This window comes from Apostichopus japonicus, chromosome 20 (assembly GCF_037975245.1).
Source record: "Apostichopus japonicus isolate 1M-3 chromosome 20, ASM3797524v1, whole genome shotgun sequence".
Classification (NCBI taxonomy): Eukaryota; Metazoa; Echinodermata; class Holothuroidea; order Aspidochirotida; family Stichopodidae; genus Apostichopus; species Apostichopus japonicus.
Genome location: NC_092580.1, coordinates 34939559 through 34956699, shown reverse-complemented (window position 1 = coordinate 34956699; position 17141 = coordinate 34939559). Strand labels below are relative to the sequence as shown.

General features: G+C 38.4%; 1 protein-coding gene across 2 annotated transcripts in view; it reads left to right on the top strand.

Annotated features, from left to right (window-relative positions):
• The first annotated feature begins 3399 nt into the window (after positions 1-3399).
• LOC139961256 (gamma-tubulin complex component 6-like) overlaps positions 3400-17141 on the top strand; it is a 90983-nt gene continuing 77241 nt past the window's right edge. Inside the window, exons 1-3 of one of the 2 annotated variants that reach the window (XM_071960340.1) lie at positions 3400-3574; positions 8662-8974; positions 13832-13965. In XM_071960340.1, coding sequence (XP_071816441.1) covers positions 8668-8974; positions 13832-13965 — 441 coding nt within the window. In that variant the 5' untranslated portion in view covers positions 3400-3574; positions 8662-8667. Of the gene's footprint in view, positions 3575-3617; positions 3844-8661; positions 8975-13831; positions 13966-17141 lie in introns of those variants that run through there. The other variant, XM_071960341.1, reaches the window with a different exon arrangement.

Below are 17141 nucleotides of genomic sequence, written 5' to 3'. Positions count from 1 at the left end.
AATTGTCCTATAGGGAAATGTCCTATAGGGAGTTCTCCTGTAAGGAGTTGTCATGTAGAGTGAGCTGTTCTGCAAGGAATTGTCCTGTACTGAGCTGTCCGATAGGAGATGTCTCGTAGGGAGCTGTCCTGTAGGGAGCTATCCTGCAAAGGAATTGTCCTATAGGGAAATGTCCTATAGGGAGTTCTCCTGTAGGGAGTTGTCCTATAGGGAGTTGTCCTGTAGGGAGGACGTCCTGTAGGGAACTGTCCTATAGGGAGTTCTCCTGTAGTGAGTTGTCCTGTAGGGAGGTGCCCTGTAGGGAACTGTCCTATAAGGATTTGTCCGATAAGGAAATGTCCTATAGGGAGTTTTCCTGTAGGGAGTTGTCCTGTAGGGAGATGTCCTGTATGGATTTGTCCTGTATGGAGATGTCCTGTAGGGAGCTATCCTGCAAGGAAATTTCCCTATAGGGAAATTTCCTATAGGGAGTTCTCCTGTAGGGAGTTGTCCTGTAGGGAGGTGTCCTTTAGGGAACTGTCCTATAAGGATTTGTCCTATAGGGAAATGTCCTATAGGGAGTTCTCCTGTAAGGAATGGTTGTCCTGTAGGGAGGTGTCCTTTAGGGGGTGGTTGCTATGCCCCTGTAAGTTCGCGTCCACTTTCTTCCACACATGACTGCGCTAATTTGCTCTTAGTATACTGTTCAGGCAGGGAGTTGTTAAAGTCCCACCAGTTTAGTTCGATGTATTATTATCCTATGAAATTGATCCCTAGAAACAGTTTCTATAGTAACTAAATAGAAACTTGAGCAGTTTTCTAGTTTCGTTTCATCTTTCTCGAATGGTTTCTAAATCGAATACTACTTCATTCCACTTCTACCTCAGATTAAGGCTCAAATTACACAAAGAGCTTTCTTTCTATCTTGATGTCATTTGATCTAACATCGTTACCAGCATTTAAACTGCTTCGAGTGCCGATTTTAGTTCTTGTGCCCAAATTTACAATTCCGTGGTCTACCATAAGTGAACTTAATATCTATTAAACTGTAATGTACTAATATAGCTCTGTCAATAGACAAGGTTTGATGAATCTTGATATAGCTAAATTTACTTACGATACATTTAAATGTGAAGCCAATTTGGTGCTGTAAGTTAAATTCTAAACACGTCTTTGTAGTATGCTGCTGGCTGCATGCAACTCTCCGGATCGTTACCGGTACATACGTAGTAGATTGGTGGCTTCGTTCCCTCCAAAAGCTGTTTTCGTACTAGATAGTCTGGAGGCCTAAATCACCTTTAAAGTGTTGGAGAGAAAGCAAGTTGGAGAATCCTATAATTGGCCATAACCTTCTGTATTTCTTTTCTCTCTCTCTCTCTCGCTATTTATAATCATTAATACTAGTTTTATTTATTTATTTAGTCAGTCTATTCTTTCATGCCTCAAAGTACGGCATACACTGCAATTCTTCATTAAAGGATTGGTTCAGGTGTATTAGATGTTGTTCTTGTATAAAAGAGCTCAGAAAGACAAACAGAACAGTGAAGAAACTATCAAGATAGCATGTTCTGTTTAGGAGATATCACGCTTTGAAGATTTCAAAATTTCTTTGAAATCGACTGGTGTAGAAAGACTAACTGTGAGGGTGTGATGTCACATCCTCACTTCCTTAACATGTGTGAATATATTTCATTTAAAATTTATTACAATTTTTTTCACAAATCTTAACAAATTTAATAAAAATTCTTCAGATAGTAAATCCCAAACACTTCCCCTGACAAATATGAGATCTCCTGACATATCTTTTGATTGTAAGTCATAAAACTCTCACAAAATATTTTGAGAAAATAACAAAGATTTTTTCAGGAATGTGAGGATGTGCCATCACAGCTAGTCTGATTTGAGCAGTTTCTGCACAATCAGATAGAACTTTAAACTTGAATATCTACTTAACAGAATAAGATATTTGAACAGTTTCTTCACCATTGTGTTTCTTTTATTGTCCTCTTTCATATAAGATAAACATGTATGGCACCTGAACTAATCCTTTAAATTGATTCACTACATGCCAAAAGTGTCCGGCCAGACCTTAATAAGATATGTAACTATAAATTGGCATTATTTAGCTATATTACAAATGTAATCCATATCCAGCTGTAATAGAGAGTAATTAGAGATTTAGTTCCTTTTGTATATTCAAGTTGGGAGAAGCTACAACTACTACTATTACGTACAACTGCGTTAATTTCTGTCTTCAAATCAAACAGCGGATGCAGCCTGCAATATGGACTAGTGGAACTGAATGTCAGCAATATTCCTGACCAGTGGCGGAGCGTCCAGGTGGTGGGGCGGATCCCCCCCCCCTGACGGACTCAAATGGACTGCTGGCGCCCTTTTCAGCTTTTTACTTATTCGCGATTATTGACTTTATTGCGCTCTCATCTACCTATTGACATTTGTCACATGTTGTTGGTGTAATTTTCTAACAAAATGCTCTAACGGCTATTTATTCTTCTTTTATCAGCAAATTAGCAATGCCCGGAAAGGGACATTTCCGGAGTCTAGGGAGTATCTCTACTCAAAAAAAAATCTGTATGCTCCGCGCCGACCTGTGGTAGCGCTCCGCTTAGATAGTGTCGAAAGCGCCCTACATACCATTCTCGCCACCTCTGCCCAATACCCCTAGCTCCGCCACTGTTCCTGTTTATAAAATCAGGAGAGAATACAAACACCGCGGACTAATTTTACGGCTATCATACCAACAACATGTACTTTCTCGTTATACTAAACCAACAATAAATTGAGTTTTGGTGTATCTATTGCACTGTGGTATAAATTCACTGGCTGTTTTTTATAATAAATATAGAAAATATAGACTGACGTTTACTTGAGGAAACAACGTGACTTCACCATATTGACGGAAAGGCTAGGCCTGTGCTTTATTCCAACCGCTGGCGAACAATGCAATTTGCCCTGTCTTGCTGAAATGAACCTATATTAATTTAAGGGCGACGTAGAAATACAGTTTTTAATATGATTCACGTAATTTTGCATAAAGTATATTTCATCATTCTGTGAAGATCAACTTAGCCTAAATTAAGTCCAGTAGCATTGGTAATAATGCGGTCGAGGGTGCAAAAAGTTTCCGTTCGGGCTTTAACGATGTATGACGGGTATCATGGGAATATGAATACCACTTGTGAGGTCAAGAGGAATACACTAGAAACTTCTCTTTCAGGTCTTTGGGCATGTATAAAGGTCCAAGGCACAAAAGAAGTTCAATCCATACCAGTGTTGAATGAAGCTCGAGGTGTTCTTGTAAGTATGAATGGATCTCCGATCCATTGTTTCTAGTGCTAACCGTAACGCATATATTAGCATCTCAATATTTGAGCAGTTACTGCACGGCGCCTGACAGTGGTAGACGTTTTTGGCACTTGCACCCACTTATGCCGCCTTGGGTGGAATTTCTGAGATAGTACCAGAGTTTGGAACTATCACTTGAAATGAAGATTTCTCTAAACAAAAGTTCGACTTTAAATGTCATCTGATCTTATTCCTGTTGATTTTAAAGCATATTTTTTCTCGAAATTTGGTAAGGGTATAATGATTTACAACGTTATTTCACACACAACAAAAGTACAAAATTTGAATATCGCAGAACTAGGACTAACCATACTCCTGCCCCAAGTAGGTGATGGGTTCCACGAAGTAGTAGTTGTGCAAAGTTTGTATTTCTTTTTGTTGTTGATATTCACCCGGCAGTCATGTGAACAGCAATCTATTTTCTTTCCGGCAGTTAGTAAACAAATCAGCGTACATAATTAAAGCATATCCTTAGGAAGTGTCAAGCCTGGATTCAAAGTGAGCAGTTATTAGTATTACAAAAGTTACTTTCTTTGTACTTTAGGTTTAGGCTAGGGTGAATAACAAATAGACTAGGCTAGCTAGGCCAAGTGCTTCAAAGAAATTCCAACATATTCTTTCGTATAAAAGTAAGTTGGCCTGACGTTTCGATCCTAGCAGGATCTTCTTCAGAGGCTAAATGACAAATGACTTGTCATTTAGCCTCTGAAGAAGATCCTGCTAGGATCGAAATGTCAGGCCAACTTACTTTTATACATTCTATTACACAGGCTCTCTAGTGGATATAAGCAGTTTGCTAACAGTTTTATGTTATTTTAACATATTCTTTCCAATACAACAGATTGCATGTTGCAGGGTTTAAGATCAACCACATCCATTCAATCTATTGCAGTCATTAAAACTGACTCACACAATTATGAAAGACAAACCTACTGTAGGCTATAGTAGCCCGACTGAGGTTAGAGAAATGCATTGTTTTTTGCCTGATGAATAAGGTGTATTGCTCTCAATATTTATCCATGTGCCAGGGAAACATAGCAGACAAATACCAGACTGTAAAGTAAGTCTTGCTTTGGGGAAAGTGTTTTTTATGCCAACAAGTTATGTCAGTTTTTGCCTTCACAACTTCAGTGATACTATAAGTTTGTGCATATTTTGTCTATTTCCCTGGGCATCCAAGCTCATATTTATAAAGGTTCGAGTTAAAATGAAATGCATAAATCAATGGCACAGTTTTTATCATTCATTAACATTCTCTAAAAAGTGAACATATCGCTTATTTTTTTTTCCAACTGACTTTATCAATATTTCTTCACTTTGCTTAAGAGGTGATCTGGCCATGAACCTAGATATGCCTATATTGGTTTAAGTGTATTATTGAAATCTTAATAACTGTATAGTCTATCATAATAAAATATGTCTTTTTGCTATGGTAAAAATATTTTCATTTGACCTTGAACTGATCTGGTCCAGTACTAAATGCACCAACTGCATTGCATCATGGTTGTGGACAAATTTTTCCACACAAAAATGTATATGAAACTTTGTGTTTTCCGTGGATTTTCACTGCTTCCTTTAGAATTCCCTGTTCAAAGAAATCTTTACATTGAAAGACAAATAAGGTGTACTGCCCCTGTTATTCATCTGGCTTCAGAGCGAATAACATTACTCATTTCCTTACTACCCTCACCACCTGGACAAAGATAGAATTGCACATTGAAAGCTACCTGTTGTGTGTCTAGTAAATGCAAGTTAGTACATACCTGTGGGCAGAATTGATAACCTGCTGTTTGTATCGGTGGATGGAAAGCTAGTTGAGAGAGGTGGTTATTGAAATGGGCGTGGCACTTAAAATTACGAGAGTCGAACCTCATCAACAGCATGTTTTGAATTGTTGATGTTACATTCTCCCAAAAGATGCCAAGTGTTAGAAACAGCATTGTGGGGTTCATTGAAAAACTACCTACAAAATGTAATGTGAATGACGATTGTGTTGAACCCTAATTGCTTGGCACTTCATTAACAAGTGATTTTTTTTTTGTTATTCTGCACCTTCAAAGCTCTGTGTGCTAATTTATTCACTAGTTGGGCATACATTGTTATTCACCCAGCTGCCAGGCAAAAAACCATGGCAAGTTTAAAATGCCTTTTCTATATAGTCACGCCTTTGTATCCAGCAGGCAACGGATTAGGAGAAGCGTGTCATGTTAGTCACATGGCAGACAGACAAATAAAGAGTAGCGCCCTCATATTTCATCCCTGTGCTGGGTGAATAAGGGAATGCTCCATGTTACTTTCCTATCAACTGGATGATTAAGGACCAACACTATTGCCACAAGCAACAATTAAAGCTTGAACTTCTAAATCAGCTTTGTGTTCAAAATTATTAATTTTGGTGTACAGTATGATAGCTTCACATCTCTTCTAACTTTGCTCACTATGTTATGTATATGTACAGTAGCTGCCCTGATTCTGTTAGACACTGTAGTTGCCATGTTCCAAAGTCAAATTGTAAACAAGTTTTCAAATGCAATTTTAATCTACAAAACCTTGGCAAAAATCCCAGCTAGAATTGTTGCAATGAAACAAGGAAACATCATGTTTGTATTAAGAGACACTTTCATGGATTATTTCACTCTTTTATGGTAATTATTCCGTTACTTTAAAGCATGCGTGAAGTTGGAGAAATTTGTCCTTGCCTTGAGCAGTTTAACTCCAGACTTTTGTTCAGGTATAATTCTTCCGTGATATCAGATTCAGTCCGACATCAGAGAGATTGTCAAGACATTTGTCCAAAGAAAGAACTTTGACAGTACGGTTTAGGATCGCAAAGTTACTGTTTGTCCATTCTACATACAGTAATGTAATGGGAAAGGGACCAGAAGGGACTTGCCCATAGTGGATGGATAAATGCAGAGATTACAAATACCAGTGTGTCGTGGAATCCTAACTACCATAAGAGTTTATCAAAGTTGTGAGCATGTCTTACTGTAGGTCAATTAAGGCCTTTGAAATCTGTATGTAAAATTTCTACAACATTTATGGGCCTTCATTAAATTTTGATTATATACTTGAAAAGTGCAACATTTTATGCTGGCAATTTTGTGTAGAAAACTTGTTTCACCTTATGTGGATTTCCAACATTCATAGCGTATGCATATAACATTTTCACAGACCTACAGTAGCCTGCATATATATGGTAACCTTCCATACTTCCAAATTTCTACACAATTTGACAGTCATTTTGTTTTTGTATACAAGTTAGATCAATTGATTTTTGTAGGCCTATCACTGAACACTTCCATTGCATACAAGGCAACATGCTATTTTTATTTTATTGTGATCTTTAATGAGGGTAGTCCTGCTCAGTGCAGAAGCACTGCTTGCCAGAGGAGCCCTCAAAAACTGCAAACTGACCCTAGGTTATGTGAACATTAGGTTGAATGCAGCTATCAGTAACTACTGTAAGTACTGTGTGCCTGTAGCGGACTGCAGTCATGCAAGTTTTTCTTAGTGGATGCAAACATTTTCCCAGGATACAAGTTTCAGATCTTTGTAACAATATAAGCTACAATATAAAATGGCACCTAAAAGTAAGAAGGTTGATTGTCGTGATGATTTTATATTACCTGAAAGTAAGAAAGTTGATTCTGATGATTTTATTTTTACCTGAAAGTAAGAAAGTTGATTCTCGTGATGATTCTGTTTTGACTTGTGGTCGTGTCTGCCACAACATTATAAGTGTTGTATCCACAAATACCCCGCAAATGTCAGCAGGTGATGAATGGGAATTGAATCCATAGACACACATGTAACTTGTTGCTATTATAAGCCTATAGCATTGCGACATGCAAACTGACCCTAGGTTATGTGAACATTAGTTTGATTGCAGCTATCAACTTAAAATATTTTGTTTTCAGACTGGTAATAGCCTACTGTAAACGTCATCACTTTGGCCTATAAATTCCATATTTGTTCCATTTGTACCTTCATCATCACTTTGGCCTATACATGCAATATTTGTCCACATGTAGTGCAAGTAATGCAGTGAATCATGGTTCTAGCCAGACAGCTAGGTATAAAGGCAATGGATAGTGCCAATGCATTTTCTTTTCTGCTGGCAACTAAGCTAATAGTGAAGAGACAGACTATGACCTGCCAGGCACATAGACCATACTATGAAGGTCAACACTAAGAAAATAGCTTCCTCAGCTGAGAAGGATTCCCCTGATACTGTGACTGCTTTTGGTCTCAACCTAATCAATCTTAAAGAGAAATAAGTAAACTTATGATTCGAAGGATTCAATGTATTGATAAAATTTCCTGATTCTAAATCTGAGCTGGAAAGCAACAGTTACATTGACTGGTAGCCTGTGGCTTTAGAGTACAAATCTAAGAATGGTTAACCAATAATTGTAAAAATTTCATAAAGGTTTTAACATTATATTCCAACTTAGTTGTGATAAACCCAGAAATTGCCTGGTTTGTTATGGTAGAAATGAAAATCTATGCAACTATCATTCAATCATGCACCTGAAACAATGTAAATTAACATCATTTCTTTAAGATACTGAGTACTTTCAGGGCCACATGTTGAGGTAATTATTACATTAGCACAGAAGAAAGTGCTGTATAGCACCTGTGGCTCTTAACACGCCACTTCATCATTACAAAATGCCCCCTCTTCCCTCAGTACAATTTATTGTTGTAAAGAATGTTGTTTTACTTCATTGTTTTTATTAGAAACTACTCATTAGGTTCAGCAATTCAACAATAAAGATGTTTTGTAATTAACAAAGTTAAATAAACCTGATGGACATTAGAAAACCAAACGAGTCATAATTCTTTTACTTAGCTTTTACTTAACCCCCCCACCCCCCCTTGTCCAGTATTTAGGGTTAGAGATATATATTTTTGAGTAAATCCTTCAGCAGCTCCATAAAACTTGGTCTACCTCAGTAGTTGGTTCCATAGACTCAAGGCCTGCTAAGTCTACCTAATGTTACACTGCTACAGAGTAATTAGATCAGTTTCGTAATTGACAGTATTGGAGAACTTTTCTGCAAAAGATACATTAAGCAGGTGTGGATGAGAAAATGATTCAGTTAACTGATATTTCTATTTCTTTTACAATTACATTTAGTTTCTTAGTTAAATTATAAATTTATTTCTGTCATTACCTTTGGAGATATTTTAAGTATCGAGACAGCTACAGTAATTACATACATTGTAATCCTTTTCTAACTAAGAATAATTTTGACATCATAGTCACTGATTGTACATCACACTTTATGCTTTACATATTTCTCTTTGCAGGTAAAAATGTCATCTTTTGTTGAATTGTCAAACAGATTAAGTCAATTACACTTGGAAAACACCCAAAATGAACCTGTTCTGGGTCTTACTGCTGAGAATAGACTAAAGAGACTAAATCATCTTAAAGCATGTCTATTCAATTCACTATATACTCAACTCTCTGGACCATTACAAATCAATCCTGTGGAGAAACAGACTCAGTCTCTTACAGTTTGGGACAAGCTTCACATTCATTGTGCTGATAAGAGGCTTGCAGGACAACATGATGTAGCAGAAAGACTTGATTGTGCAGTGCAGAGGTTGTCTGTTCTAGGTAAGTGAATGTTGTCTGCTTCAGGTTGGAAGAGATTGGCTCAACTAGGTAATTTGAGGTTGGCTGCTTAGATAAATTGAGGTTGTCTGCTTTAGGTAAGTGAACGTTTTCTGCTTCAGGTTGGAAGAGGTGTATTCAACTAAGTAAGTTTGGCTTCAACTAAGTAAGGTTGGCTTCAACTAAGTAATTCAACTAAGTAAGGTTGGCTTCAACTAAGTAATTCAACTAAGTAAGGTTGGCTTCAACTAAGTAATTCAACTAAGTAAGGTTGGCTTCTTATGAAATTGAGGTTGTCTGCTCTAGGTAAGTGAATGTTGTCTGCTTCAGGTTGGAAGAGATTGATTCAACTAGGTAAATTGAGGTTGGGCGGCAATAGATAAATTGAGGTTGTCTGCTTTAGGTAGGTGAACGTTTTCTGCTTCAGGTAGTTACTGATTAACAGCTTTAGGTTAGAGAATTGGCTGCTTAGTAAGGTAAGTGAATGTTGTCTATATCAGGTAGTTACTGATTTTAGGTAAGAGGATTGGCTGCTTAGTAAGGTAAGTGAATGTTGTCTGCTCAAAGCAACTGAATATTGTCAGCTTCAGGTAGTTGCTGAGTTTTAGGTAAGAGGATTGGCTGCTTAAGATATTTGTTGTCGCCTTTGTTACTGATTGATAGCTTGAGGTGAGATGATTGGCTGCTTTAGGTAAGTGAATGTTGTTTGCTTGGAAAACTTGAGGTTGTCTGCTCTAGGTAAGTGAAACTGGTCTACAACAGAAGGAATTGAGAATTTTTACAGAAGCACAATTATTACGTCAAATTAAGCTGACATGCTACCTAGAAATTATGATTCAACACAGGACTGAAGTGGAGACTAAGTGGTATTGATATGAGATGTGAAATACATTTTTTGATTGATGCTGTTGGTATGGGTGAACAGTGAGACCTTCAGGGTATATTGCTAATAGTAAATATTGCTAATGTTCAGTGTATGTGAATCTCTCAAAGATTTAGAAATGGCAAAAAAATAAGACACTTGTATGGTGTTAAATACAACTCCAGTATGAGCAAGAATTTAAGTGCTTCAGAGTGACAGAGTATGAATTCTACAAACTAACAATACTGTAGGACTGAATCAAAATAATGTGTTCCTTCTAGTTGGAGGTAAAACCAACAACAGGAGCCAATTTTCCAATATATATATACAAAAACCGTGAATTGGGCTCAATATATTGAAAGAAGGACAGTAGTTGAGGTTTAGTGTTGCCACATGGAGTTTTACATCTTGATGGATGATTAAGATGCAGGAGGTCTTTGGATGAGGAGGAGTGCCCATACAGAAGTACTCAAAGATTGAAATAAAATGCCAAATCTAATAGTCATCCTCTGCTCTAGTCAACCTCACAGAGCACATTCAAGCATGTATGTATTAATGTGCGTACTGACGTATGTAGTTTATGTATGTTTGAGATAATTGACGTTGATAGGTGTATTCATTTAATTTATAAGCTTGCCACTCTGGGGTTCATTCTCTGGTTAAAGTGCTATCTTTAGTGCCTTTTACGTCAATGTTTTCTGCCTGTTTTGAAAAAGGATCTCTATTACTGGAGCTAGAGATTTAAAGTTTATCCAATACTTGAAATCAATCAGGGCAAGCTACTCCAGACATTTAACATATCTTCCTTCCTTGATCCTCAGTGTGATTGGACTTTAACTACTCATTTCCATACAGGCTGCTGGTAATTGAGTTGGCAATGGGATATATTCAATGCATGGAGGTGGCTTCTGCTTCCTTTAGCTTATATTCTTCCCAGGTGTACGGTAGTCAGGAAATACTTTATTTCTGTATGACTAAGTGTCTGTTGCTATGATGGTATTCAAGTGACAGTTGCCCTTTCAAGTCCTCATATGACATTGATCAGAAGGCTTGTGTTTGTTTCGGTCAATAAGAGCCAAAGTGCCTAAGTTGCTTTGCTATTCCCCAGAGCCTTACCTTTACCATAAGATTTTTCTAAGAAGATGGGAAACAGGTCAATCTGCATAGGGAGAAAAGGTTTGTAATTTGCACACTGCCTGTCAGTTTGGCAGATGGGGGTTTAAGTCAAATTTTCAAAGTCACAGGTATAATTTTTTTTAATATCAGTCTTATTCTTCTAAGTGAAGTAGCTTGAGCAATTTCAAAATTGTAAACTGTATTAGAGAAGCTTTTAGTCTGCATTTGGGAGTATAACCATACCACAGGTTGAAAGTTTGTTCCTTTGTGTATTTCTGTAGAATCTGAAAAATGTATCATTGTGGCAGTTATACTGGCACTACCACTATGCCAGTGGCACTATGAATCTTTTCTCTTTGAAATATTCAGACATCTTAAGTTTTTTTTTTGAAGGTGGGGTGGAGATGGGGAACTCAGTAGGTATTAATGGTATACTGTAGCTGAGGAGGAAGTCAATGTCTCTTAAATGGAAGGGAGGGATAGGTTGTTAAAGGCTCTTACATGGAATTGGAAGGGAGGGATAGGGATTCAAAGTCTCTTAAATGGAATTGGGAGGGATAGTGAGGCACTGCCTTTATATGGAGTTGAAAGGGGGGAGGGTAGGGAGTGTGTGTGTGCCTATCAACGGGAACTAGAAGGGGGCATAGGGAGTCTGTGCCTCTAACATGGAGTTTGAAGAGAGGGATAGGAAGTGCATGCCTCTCCAATGGAGTTGGAAGAGAGGTTTGATTGGCTGTGCCTCTTAAATGGAATTGAAAGTGAGTGATAGGGAGGCTGTGCCTCTTAAATGGAATTGGAAGAGAGAGGTAGGGAGTCTGTGCCTCTTAAATGGAATTGGAAGAGAGGGATTGGGAGTCTGTGCCTCTTAAATGGAATTGGAAGAGAGGGATAGGGAGTCTGTGCCTCTTAAATGGAATTGGAAGAGAGGGATAGGGAGTCAATGCCTCTTAAATGCAATTGGAAGAGAGGGATTGGGAGTCTGTGCCTCTTAAATGGAATTGGAAGAGAGGGATAGGGAGTCTGTGCCTCTTAAATGGAATTGGAAGAGAGGGATAGGGAGTCTGTGCCTCTTAAATGGAATTGGAAGAGAGGGATAGGGAGTCTGTGCCTCTTAAATGGAATTGGAAGAGAGGGATAGGGAGTCTGTGCCTCTTAAATGGAAATGGAAGAGAGGGATAGGGAGTCTGTGCCTCTTAAATGGAATTGGAAGAGAGGGATAGGGAGTCTGTGCCTCTTAAATGGAAATGGAAGTGAGGGATAGGGAGTCTGTGCCTCTTAAATGGAATTGGAAGTGAGGGATGAGGAGTCTGTGCCTCTTAAATGGAATTGGAAGAGAGAGGTAGGGAGTCTGTGCCTCTTAAATGGAAATGGAAGTGAGGGATAGGGAGTCTGTGCCTCTTAAATGGAATTGGAAGAGAGGGATAGGGAGTCTGTGCTAATTAAACGGAATTGGAAGAGAGGGATAGGGAGTCTGTGCCTCTTAAATGGAATTGGAAGAGAGGGATAGGGAGTCTGTGCCTCTTAAATGGAAATGGAAGTGAGGGATAGGGAGTCTGTGCCTCTTAAATGGAATTGGAAGAGAGGGATAGGGAGTCTGTGCTTCTTAAACGGAAATGGAAGTGAGGGATAGGGAGTCTGTGCTTCTTAAACGGAAATGGAAGAGAGGGATAGGGAGTCTGTGCCTCTTAAATGGAATTGGAAGAGAGGGATAGGGAGTCTGTGCTTCTTAAACGGAATTGGAAGAGAGGGATAGGGAGTCTGTGCCTCTTAAATGGAATTGGAAGAGAGGGATAGGGAGTCTGTGCCTCTTAAATGGAATTGGAAGAGAGGGATTGGGAGGCTGTGCCTCTTAAATGGAATTGGAAGAGAGGGATAGGGAGTCTGTGCCTCTTAAATGGAATTGGAAGAGAGGGATAGGGAGTCTGTGCCTCTTAAATGGAATTGGAAGAGAGGGATAGGGAGTCTGTGCCTCTTAAATGGAATTGGAAGAGAGGGATAGGGAGTCTGTGCCTCTTAAATGGAATTGGAAGTGAGGGATAGGGAGTCTGTGCCTCTTAAATGGAATTGGAAGAGAGGGATAGGGAGTCTGTGCCTCTTAAATGGAATTGGAAGAGAGGGATAGGGAGTCTGTGCCTCTTAAATGGAATTGGAAGTGAGGGATAGGGAGTCTGTGCCTCTTAAATGGAATTGGAAGAGAGGGATAGGGAGTCTGTGCCTCTTAAATGGAATTGGAAGAGAGGGATAGGGAGTCTGTGCCTCTTAAATGGAATTGGAAGAGAGGGATAGGGAGTCTGTGCCTCTTAAATGGAATTGGAAGAGAGGGATAGGGAGTCTGTGCCTCTTAAATGGAATTGGAAGAGAAGGATAGGGAGTCTGTGCTTCTTAAACGGAATTGGAAGAGAGGGATAGGGAGTCTGTGCCTCTTAAATGGAATTGGAAGAGAGGGATAGGGAGTCTGTGCCTCTTAAATGGAAATGGAAGTGAGAGATAGGGAGTCTGTGCCTCTTAAATGGAATTGGAAGAGAGGGATAGGGAGTCTGTTCCTCTTAAATGGAATTGGAAGAGAGGGATAGGGAGTCTGTGCCTCTTAAATGGAATTGGAAGAGAGGGACAGGGAGTCAGTGCCTCTTAAATGGAATTGGAAGAGAGGGATAGGGAGTCTGTGCCTCTTAAATGGAATGGAAAGGGAGGTTTGAGTGGCTGTCCCTCTTAAACTATTTGAAAGGCATGGGAGTCAGTTAATGCCTCGCACATGGTTTCGGGGTGGAGCAATGTTTGATGAATGATGTGGAAAGAAACAGGAGCAGGAGGGGCCATTATTTGATGACCTCCATACATATATTGTTGCCACTAAACTGTAACTGTTTGTTTTGTTGTTGCAGATTCCTGTAGGAGAGACGATATAGAGCAAGTATTGATACTTTTTGAGATGTTGTCTGGTTCTGGCATGGTGAAATCAAGACCATACTTAGGACATGAAGAGCTAAATCTACCAACAAGGGGTTACTCGCCCAAGGTAAGGACTCAGATACTATGAAGTCAGATATGTTGATTATTGACAAGCAGCTTGAAGTAATAAATTACTGCACATAAACCACAATATCTTGAAAATACTCAGCACAAAGGCCAGCATGATCTAGCAGTATCTACAGAATTACATCATCACACAGAAACAATACATATTGACATAAAGTAGCTCATTAGGCTGTTCTGTACATGATGTTCACCCTAACTTATTGTTTGGTTGTGGGTGTTTAACATAATTTGCTCCCCCACCCCCCCTCCTCTATATTAACTGTTAGCTATAGATCATCCTAGGATCATGTGTTAGCTTTAGGCTGTTTGTTATGATGTTCACCCTAACTTATGTTTAGTTGTGGGTGTTAAACATAATTTGCCCCCCCCCCCTTATATTAACTGTTAGCTATAGATCACCCTAGGATCATGTGTTAGTTTTAGGCTGTTAACTATGATGTTAACCCTATCTAATGGTTTAGTTGTGAGTGTTTAACATAATTTGCCCCTCCCCTACCCCCCCCCCCCTTATATTAACTGTTGGTGATAGATCACCCTAGGATCATGTGTTAGCTTTAGGCTGTTAACTATGATGTTAACCCTATCTAATGGTTTAGTTGTGAGTGTTTAACATAATTTGCCCCTCCCCTACCTCCCCCCCTTATATTAACTGTTGGTGATAGATCACCCTAGGATCATGTGTTAGCTTTAGGCTGTATTGCAATGGTCAGTTTAAGATCATTTCTATTCTTTCATTGCTATTATTCTAATTTCTGTTGCATTAGCAGTTGTACACTATTGCATGAATGTTGACAAGAACTTCTTAAGTCACTACCACCAACATTATCCACAACTTAACTCTCAAAGTGCTTCAGATCAATATGTCCTTTTAAAAATAAACTTTGAGAGTTATTCTTACTTTGATTTCGTAAAGAAAGTAATGACTTGACAAATTAGTTCAAGGACTCAAAGTTAAACCACCAGCAAAAATGACATGCTTTGCTTCAACAAACCAGTTAGAATTTCAAAGGATTAATTATAAAGTAGGAAGGTCACATTTAAATCGGAAAAAGGAAATTCAGTATATTAGAAGAGCTCTAATCACCATGCTCTGACTTTAAGGAATTACTTTATCATGGTACAAGAAACATGAATTGGCTCTTCTGCTATTTAAGGATTACCATTTGGAATGGGTGAAGAATAAAAGAACCAGGTAAATGTTTGATTGTTCATGATTAGTGTCACGTTTCTGTCATTAAAGTAAACTTTTGCGGTTCCAATCAAAGGTAACAGTTTAAGAGAACTTTTGTTTACTAAAGGAGTATTTTAGTTTTCAATGTTTATTGTTTGCAATGAGCTGCCAACTATCTGCATTTAAGATATACCACATCCCGGTAGCATGTTCAAATGAATACCACTTCCCAGTAGCATGTTTAAATGAATACCACATCCTGGTAGCATGTTTAAATGAATACCACATCCCGGTAGCATGTTTAAATGAATACCACATCCTGGTACCATGTTCAAATGAATACCACATCCCGGTAGCATGATTGAATGAATACCATATCATGTTAAATGAATACCACATCCTGGTAACATGTTTAAATGAATACCACATCCTGGTAGCATGTTTAAATGAAAACCACATCCAGGTTACCTGTTTAAATGAATACCACATCCTGGTACAGTAGCATGTTTAAATGAATACCACATCCTGGTAGCATGTTTAAATGAATACCATATCATGTTAAATGAATACCATATCCAGGTTACATGTTTAAATGCATACCACATCCTGGTAGCATGTTTAAATGAAAACCACATCCAGGTTACCTGTTTAAATGAATACCACATCCTGGTAGCATGTTTAAATGAATACCACATCCTGGTAGCATGTTTAAATGAATACCATATCATGTTAAATGAATACCACATCCAGGTTACATGTTTAAATGCATACCACATCCCGGTAGCATGTTTAAATGAATACCACATCCTGGTAACATGTTTAAATGAATACCACATCCTGGTAGCATGTTTAAATGAATACCACATCCTGGTATCATGTTAAATGAATACCACATCCTGGTAGCATGTTTAAATGAATACCACATCCTGGTAGCATGTTTAAATGAATACCACATCCTGGTACCATGTTTAAATGAATACCACATCCTGGTACCATGTTTAAATGAATACCACATCCTGGTAGCATGTTTAAATGAATACCACATCCTGGTTACATGTTTAAATGAATACCACATCCTGGTATCATGTTTAAATGAATACCACATCCTGGTAGCATGTTTAAATGAATACCACATCCTGGTACCATGTTTAAATGAATACCACATCCTGGTTTCATGTTTAAATGAATACCACATCCAGGTAGCATGTTCAAATGAATACCACATCCCGGTAGCATGTTTAAATGAATACCACATCCTGATAGCATGTTTAAATGAATACCACATCCTGGTAGAATGTTTAAATGAATACCAGATCCTGGTATCATGTTTAAATGAATACCACATTTTGGTAGCATGTTTAAATGAATACCACATCCTGGTACCATGTTCAAATTAATACCACATCCAGGTAGCATGTTTAAATGAATACCACATCCTGGTAGCATGTTTAAATGAATACCACATCCTGGTACCATGTTCAAATGAACACCACATCCCGGTAGCATGTTTAAATGAATACCACATCCTGGTAGCATGTTTAAATGAATACCACATCCTGGTAGCATGTTTAAATGAATACCACATTTTGGTAGCATGTTTAAATGAATACCACATCCTGGTTACATGTTTAAATGAATACCACATCCTGGTAGCATGTTTAAATGAATACCACATCCTGGTTTCATTTTTGAATGAATACCACATCCTGGTACCATGTTCAAATGAATACCACATCCTGGTAGCATACTTAAAACAAAAACGAAAGAAATCAAAGAAGATTCAATGGCAGGGCTATGGCCTTATGATTTTGATCTGATTAGCAGAAGAATTACAGGCAAGGGAAACGTAAGAGTAAACAGGGAAGAAGAGGATAGCGTTGACCAAGTCGCTCATCCACAGAGGCTCAGAAACACTAACTGGTGTACATGTGGCAATAATGCCTAGGGAGGTGGAGTGTGTTTGTTGCCACAAAGTGGATCATTTT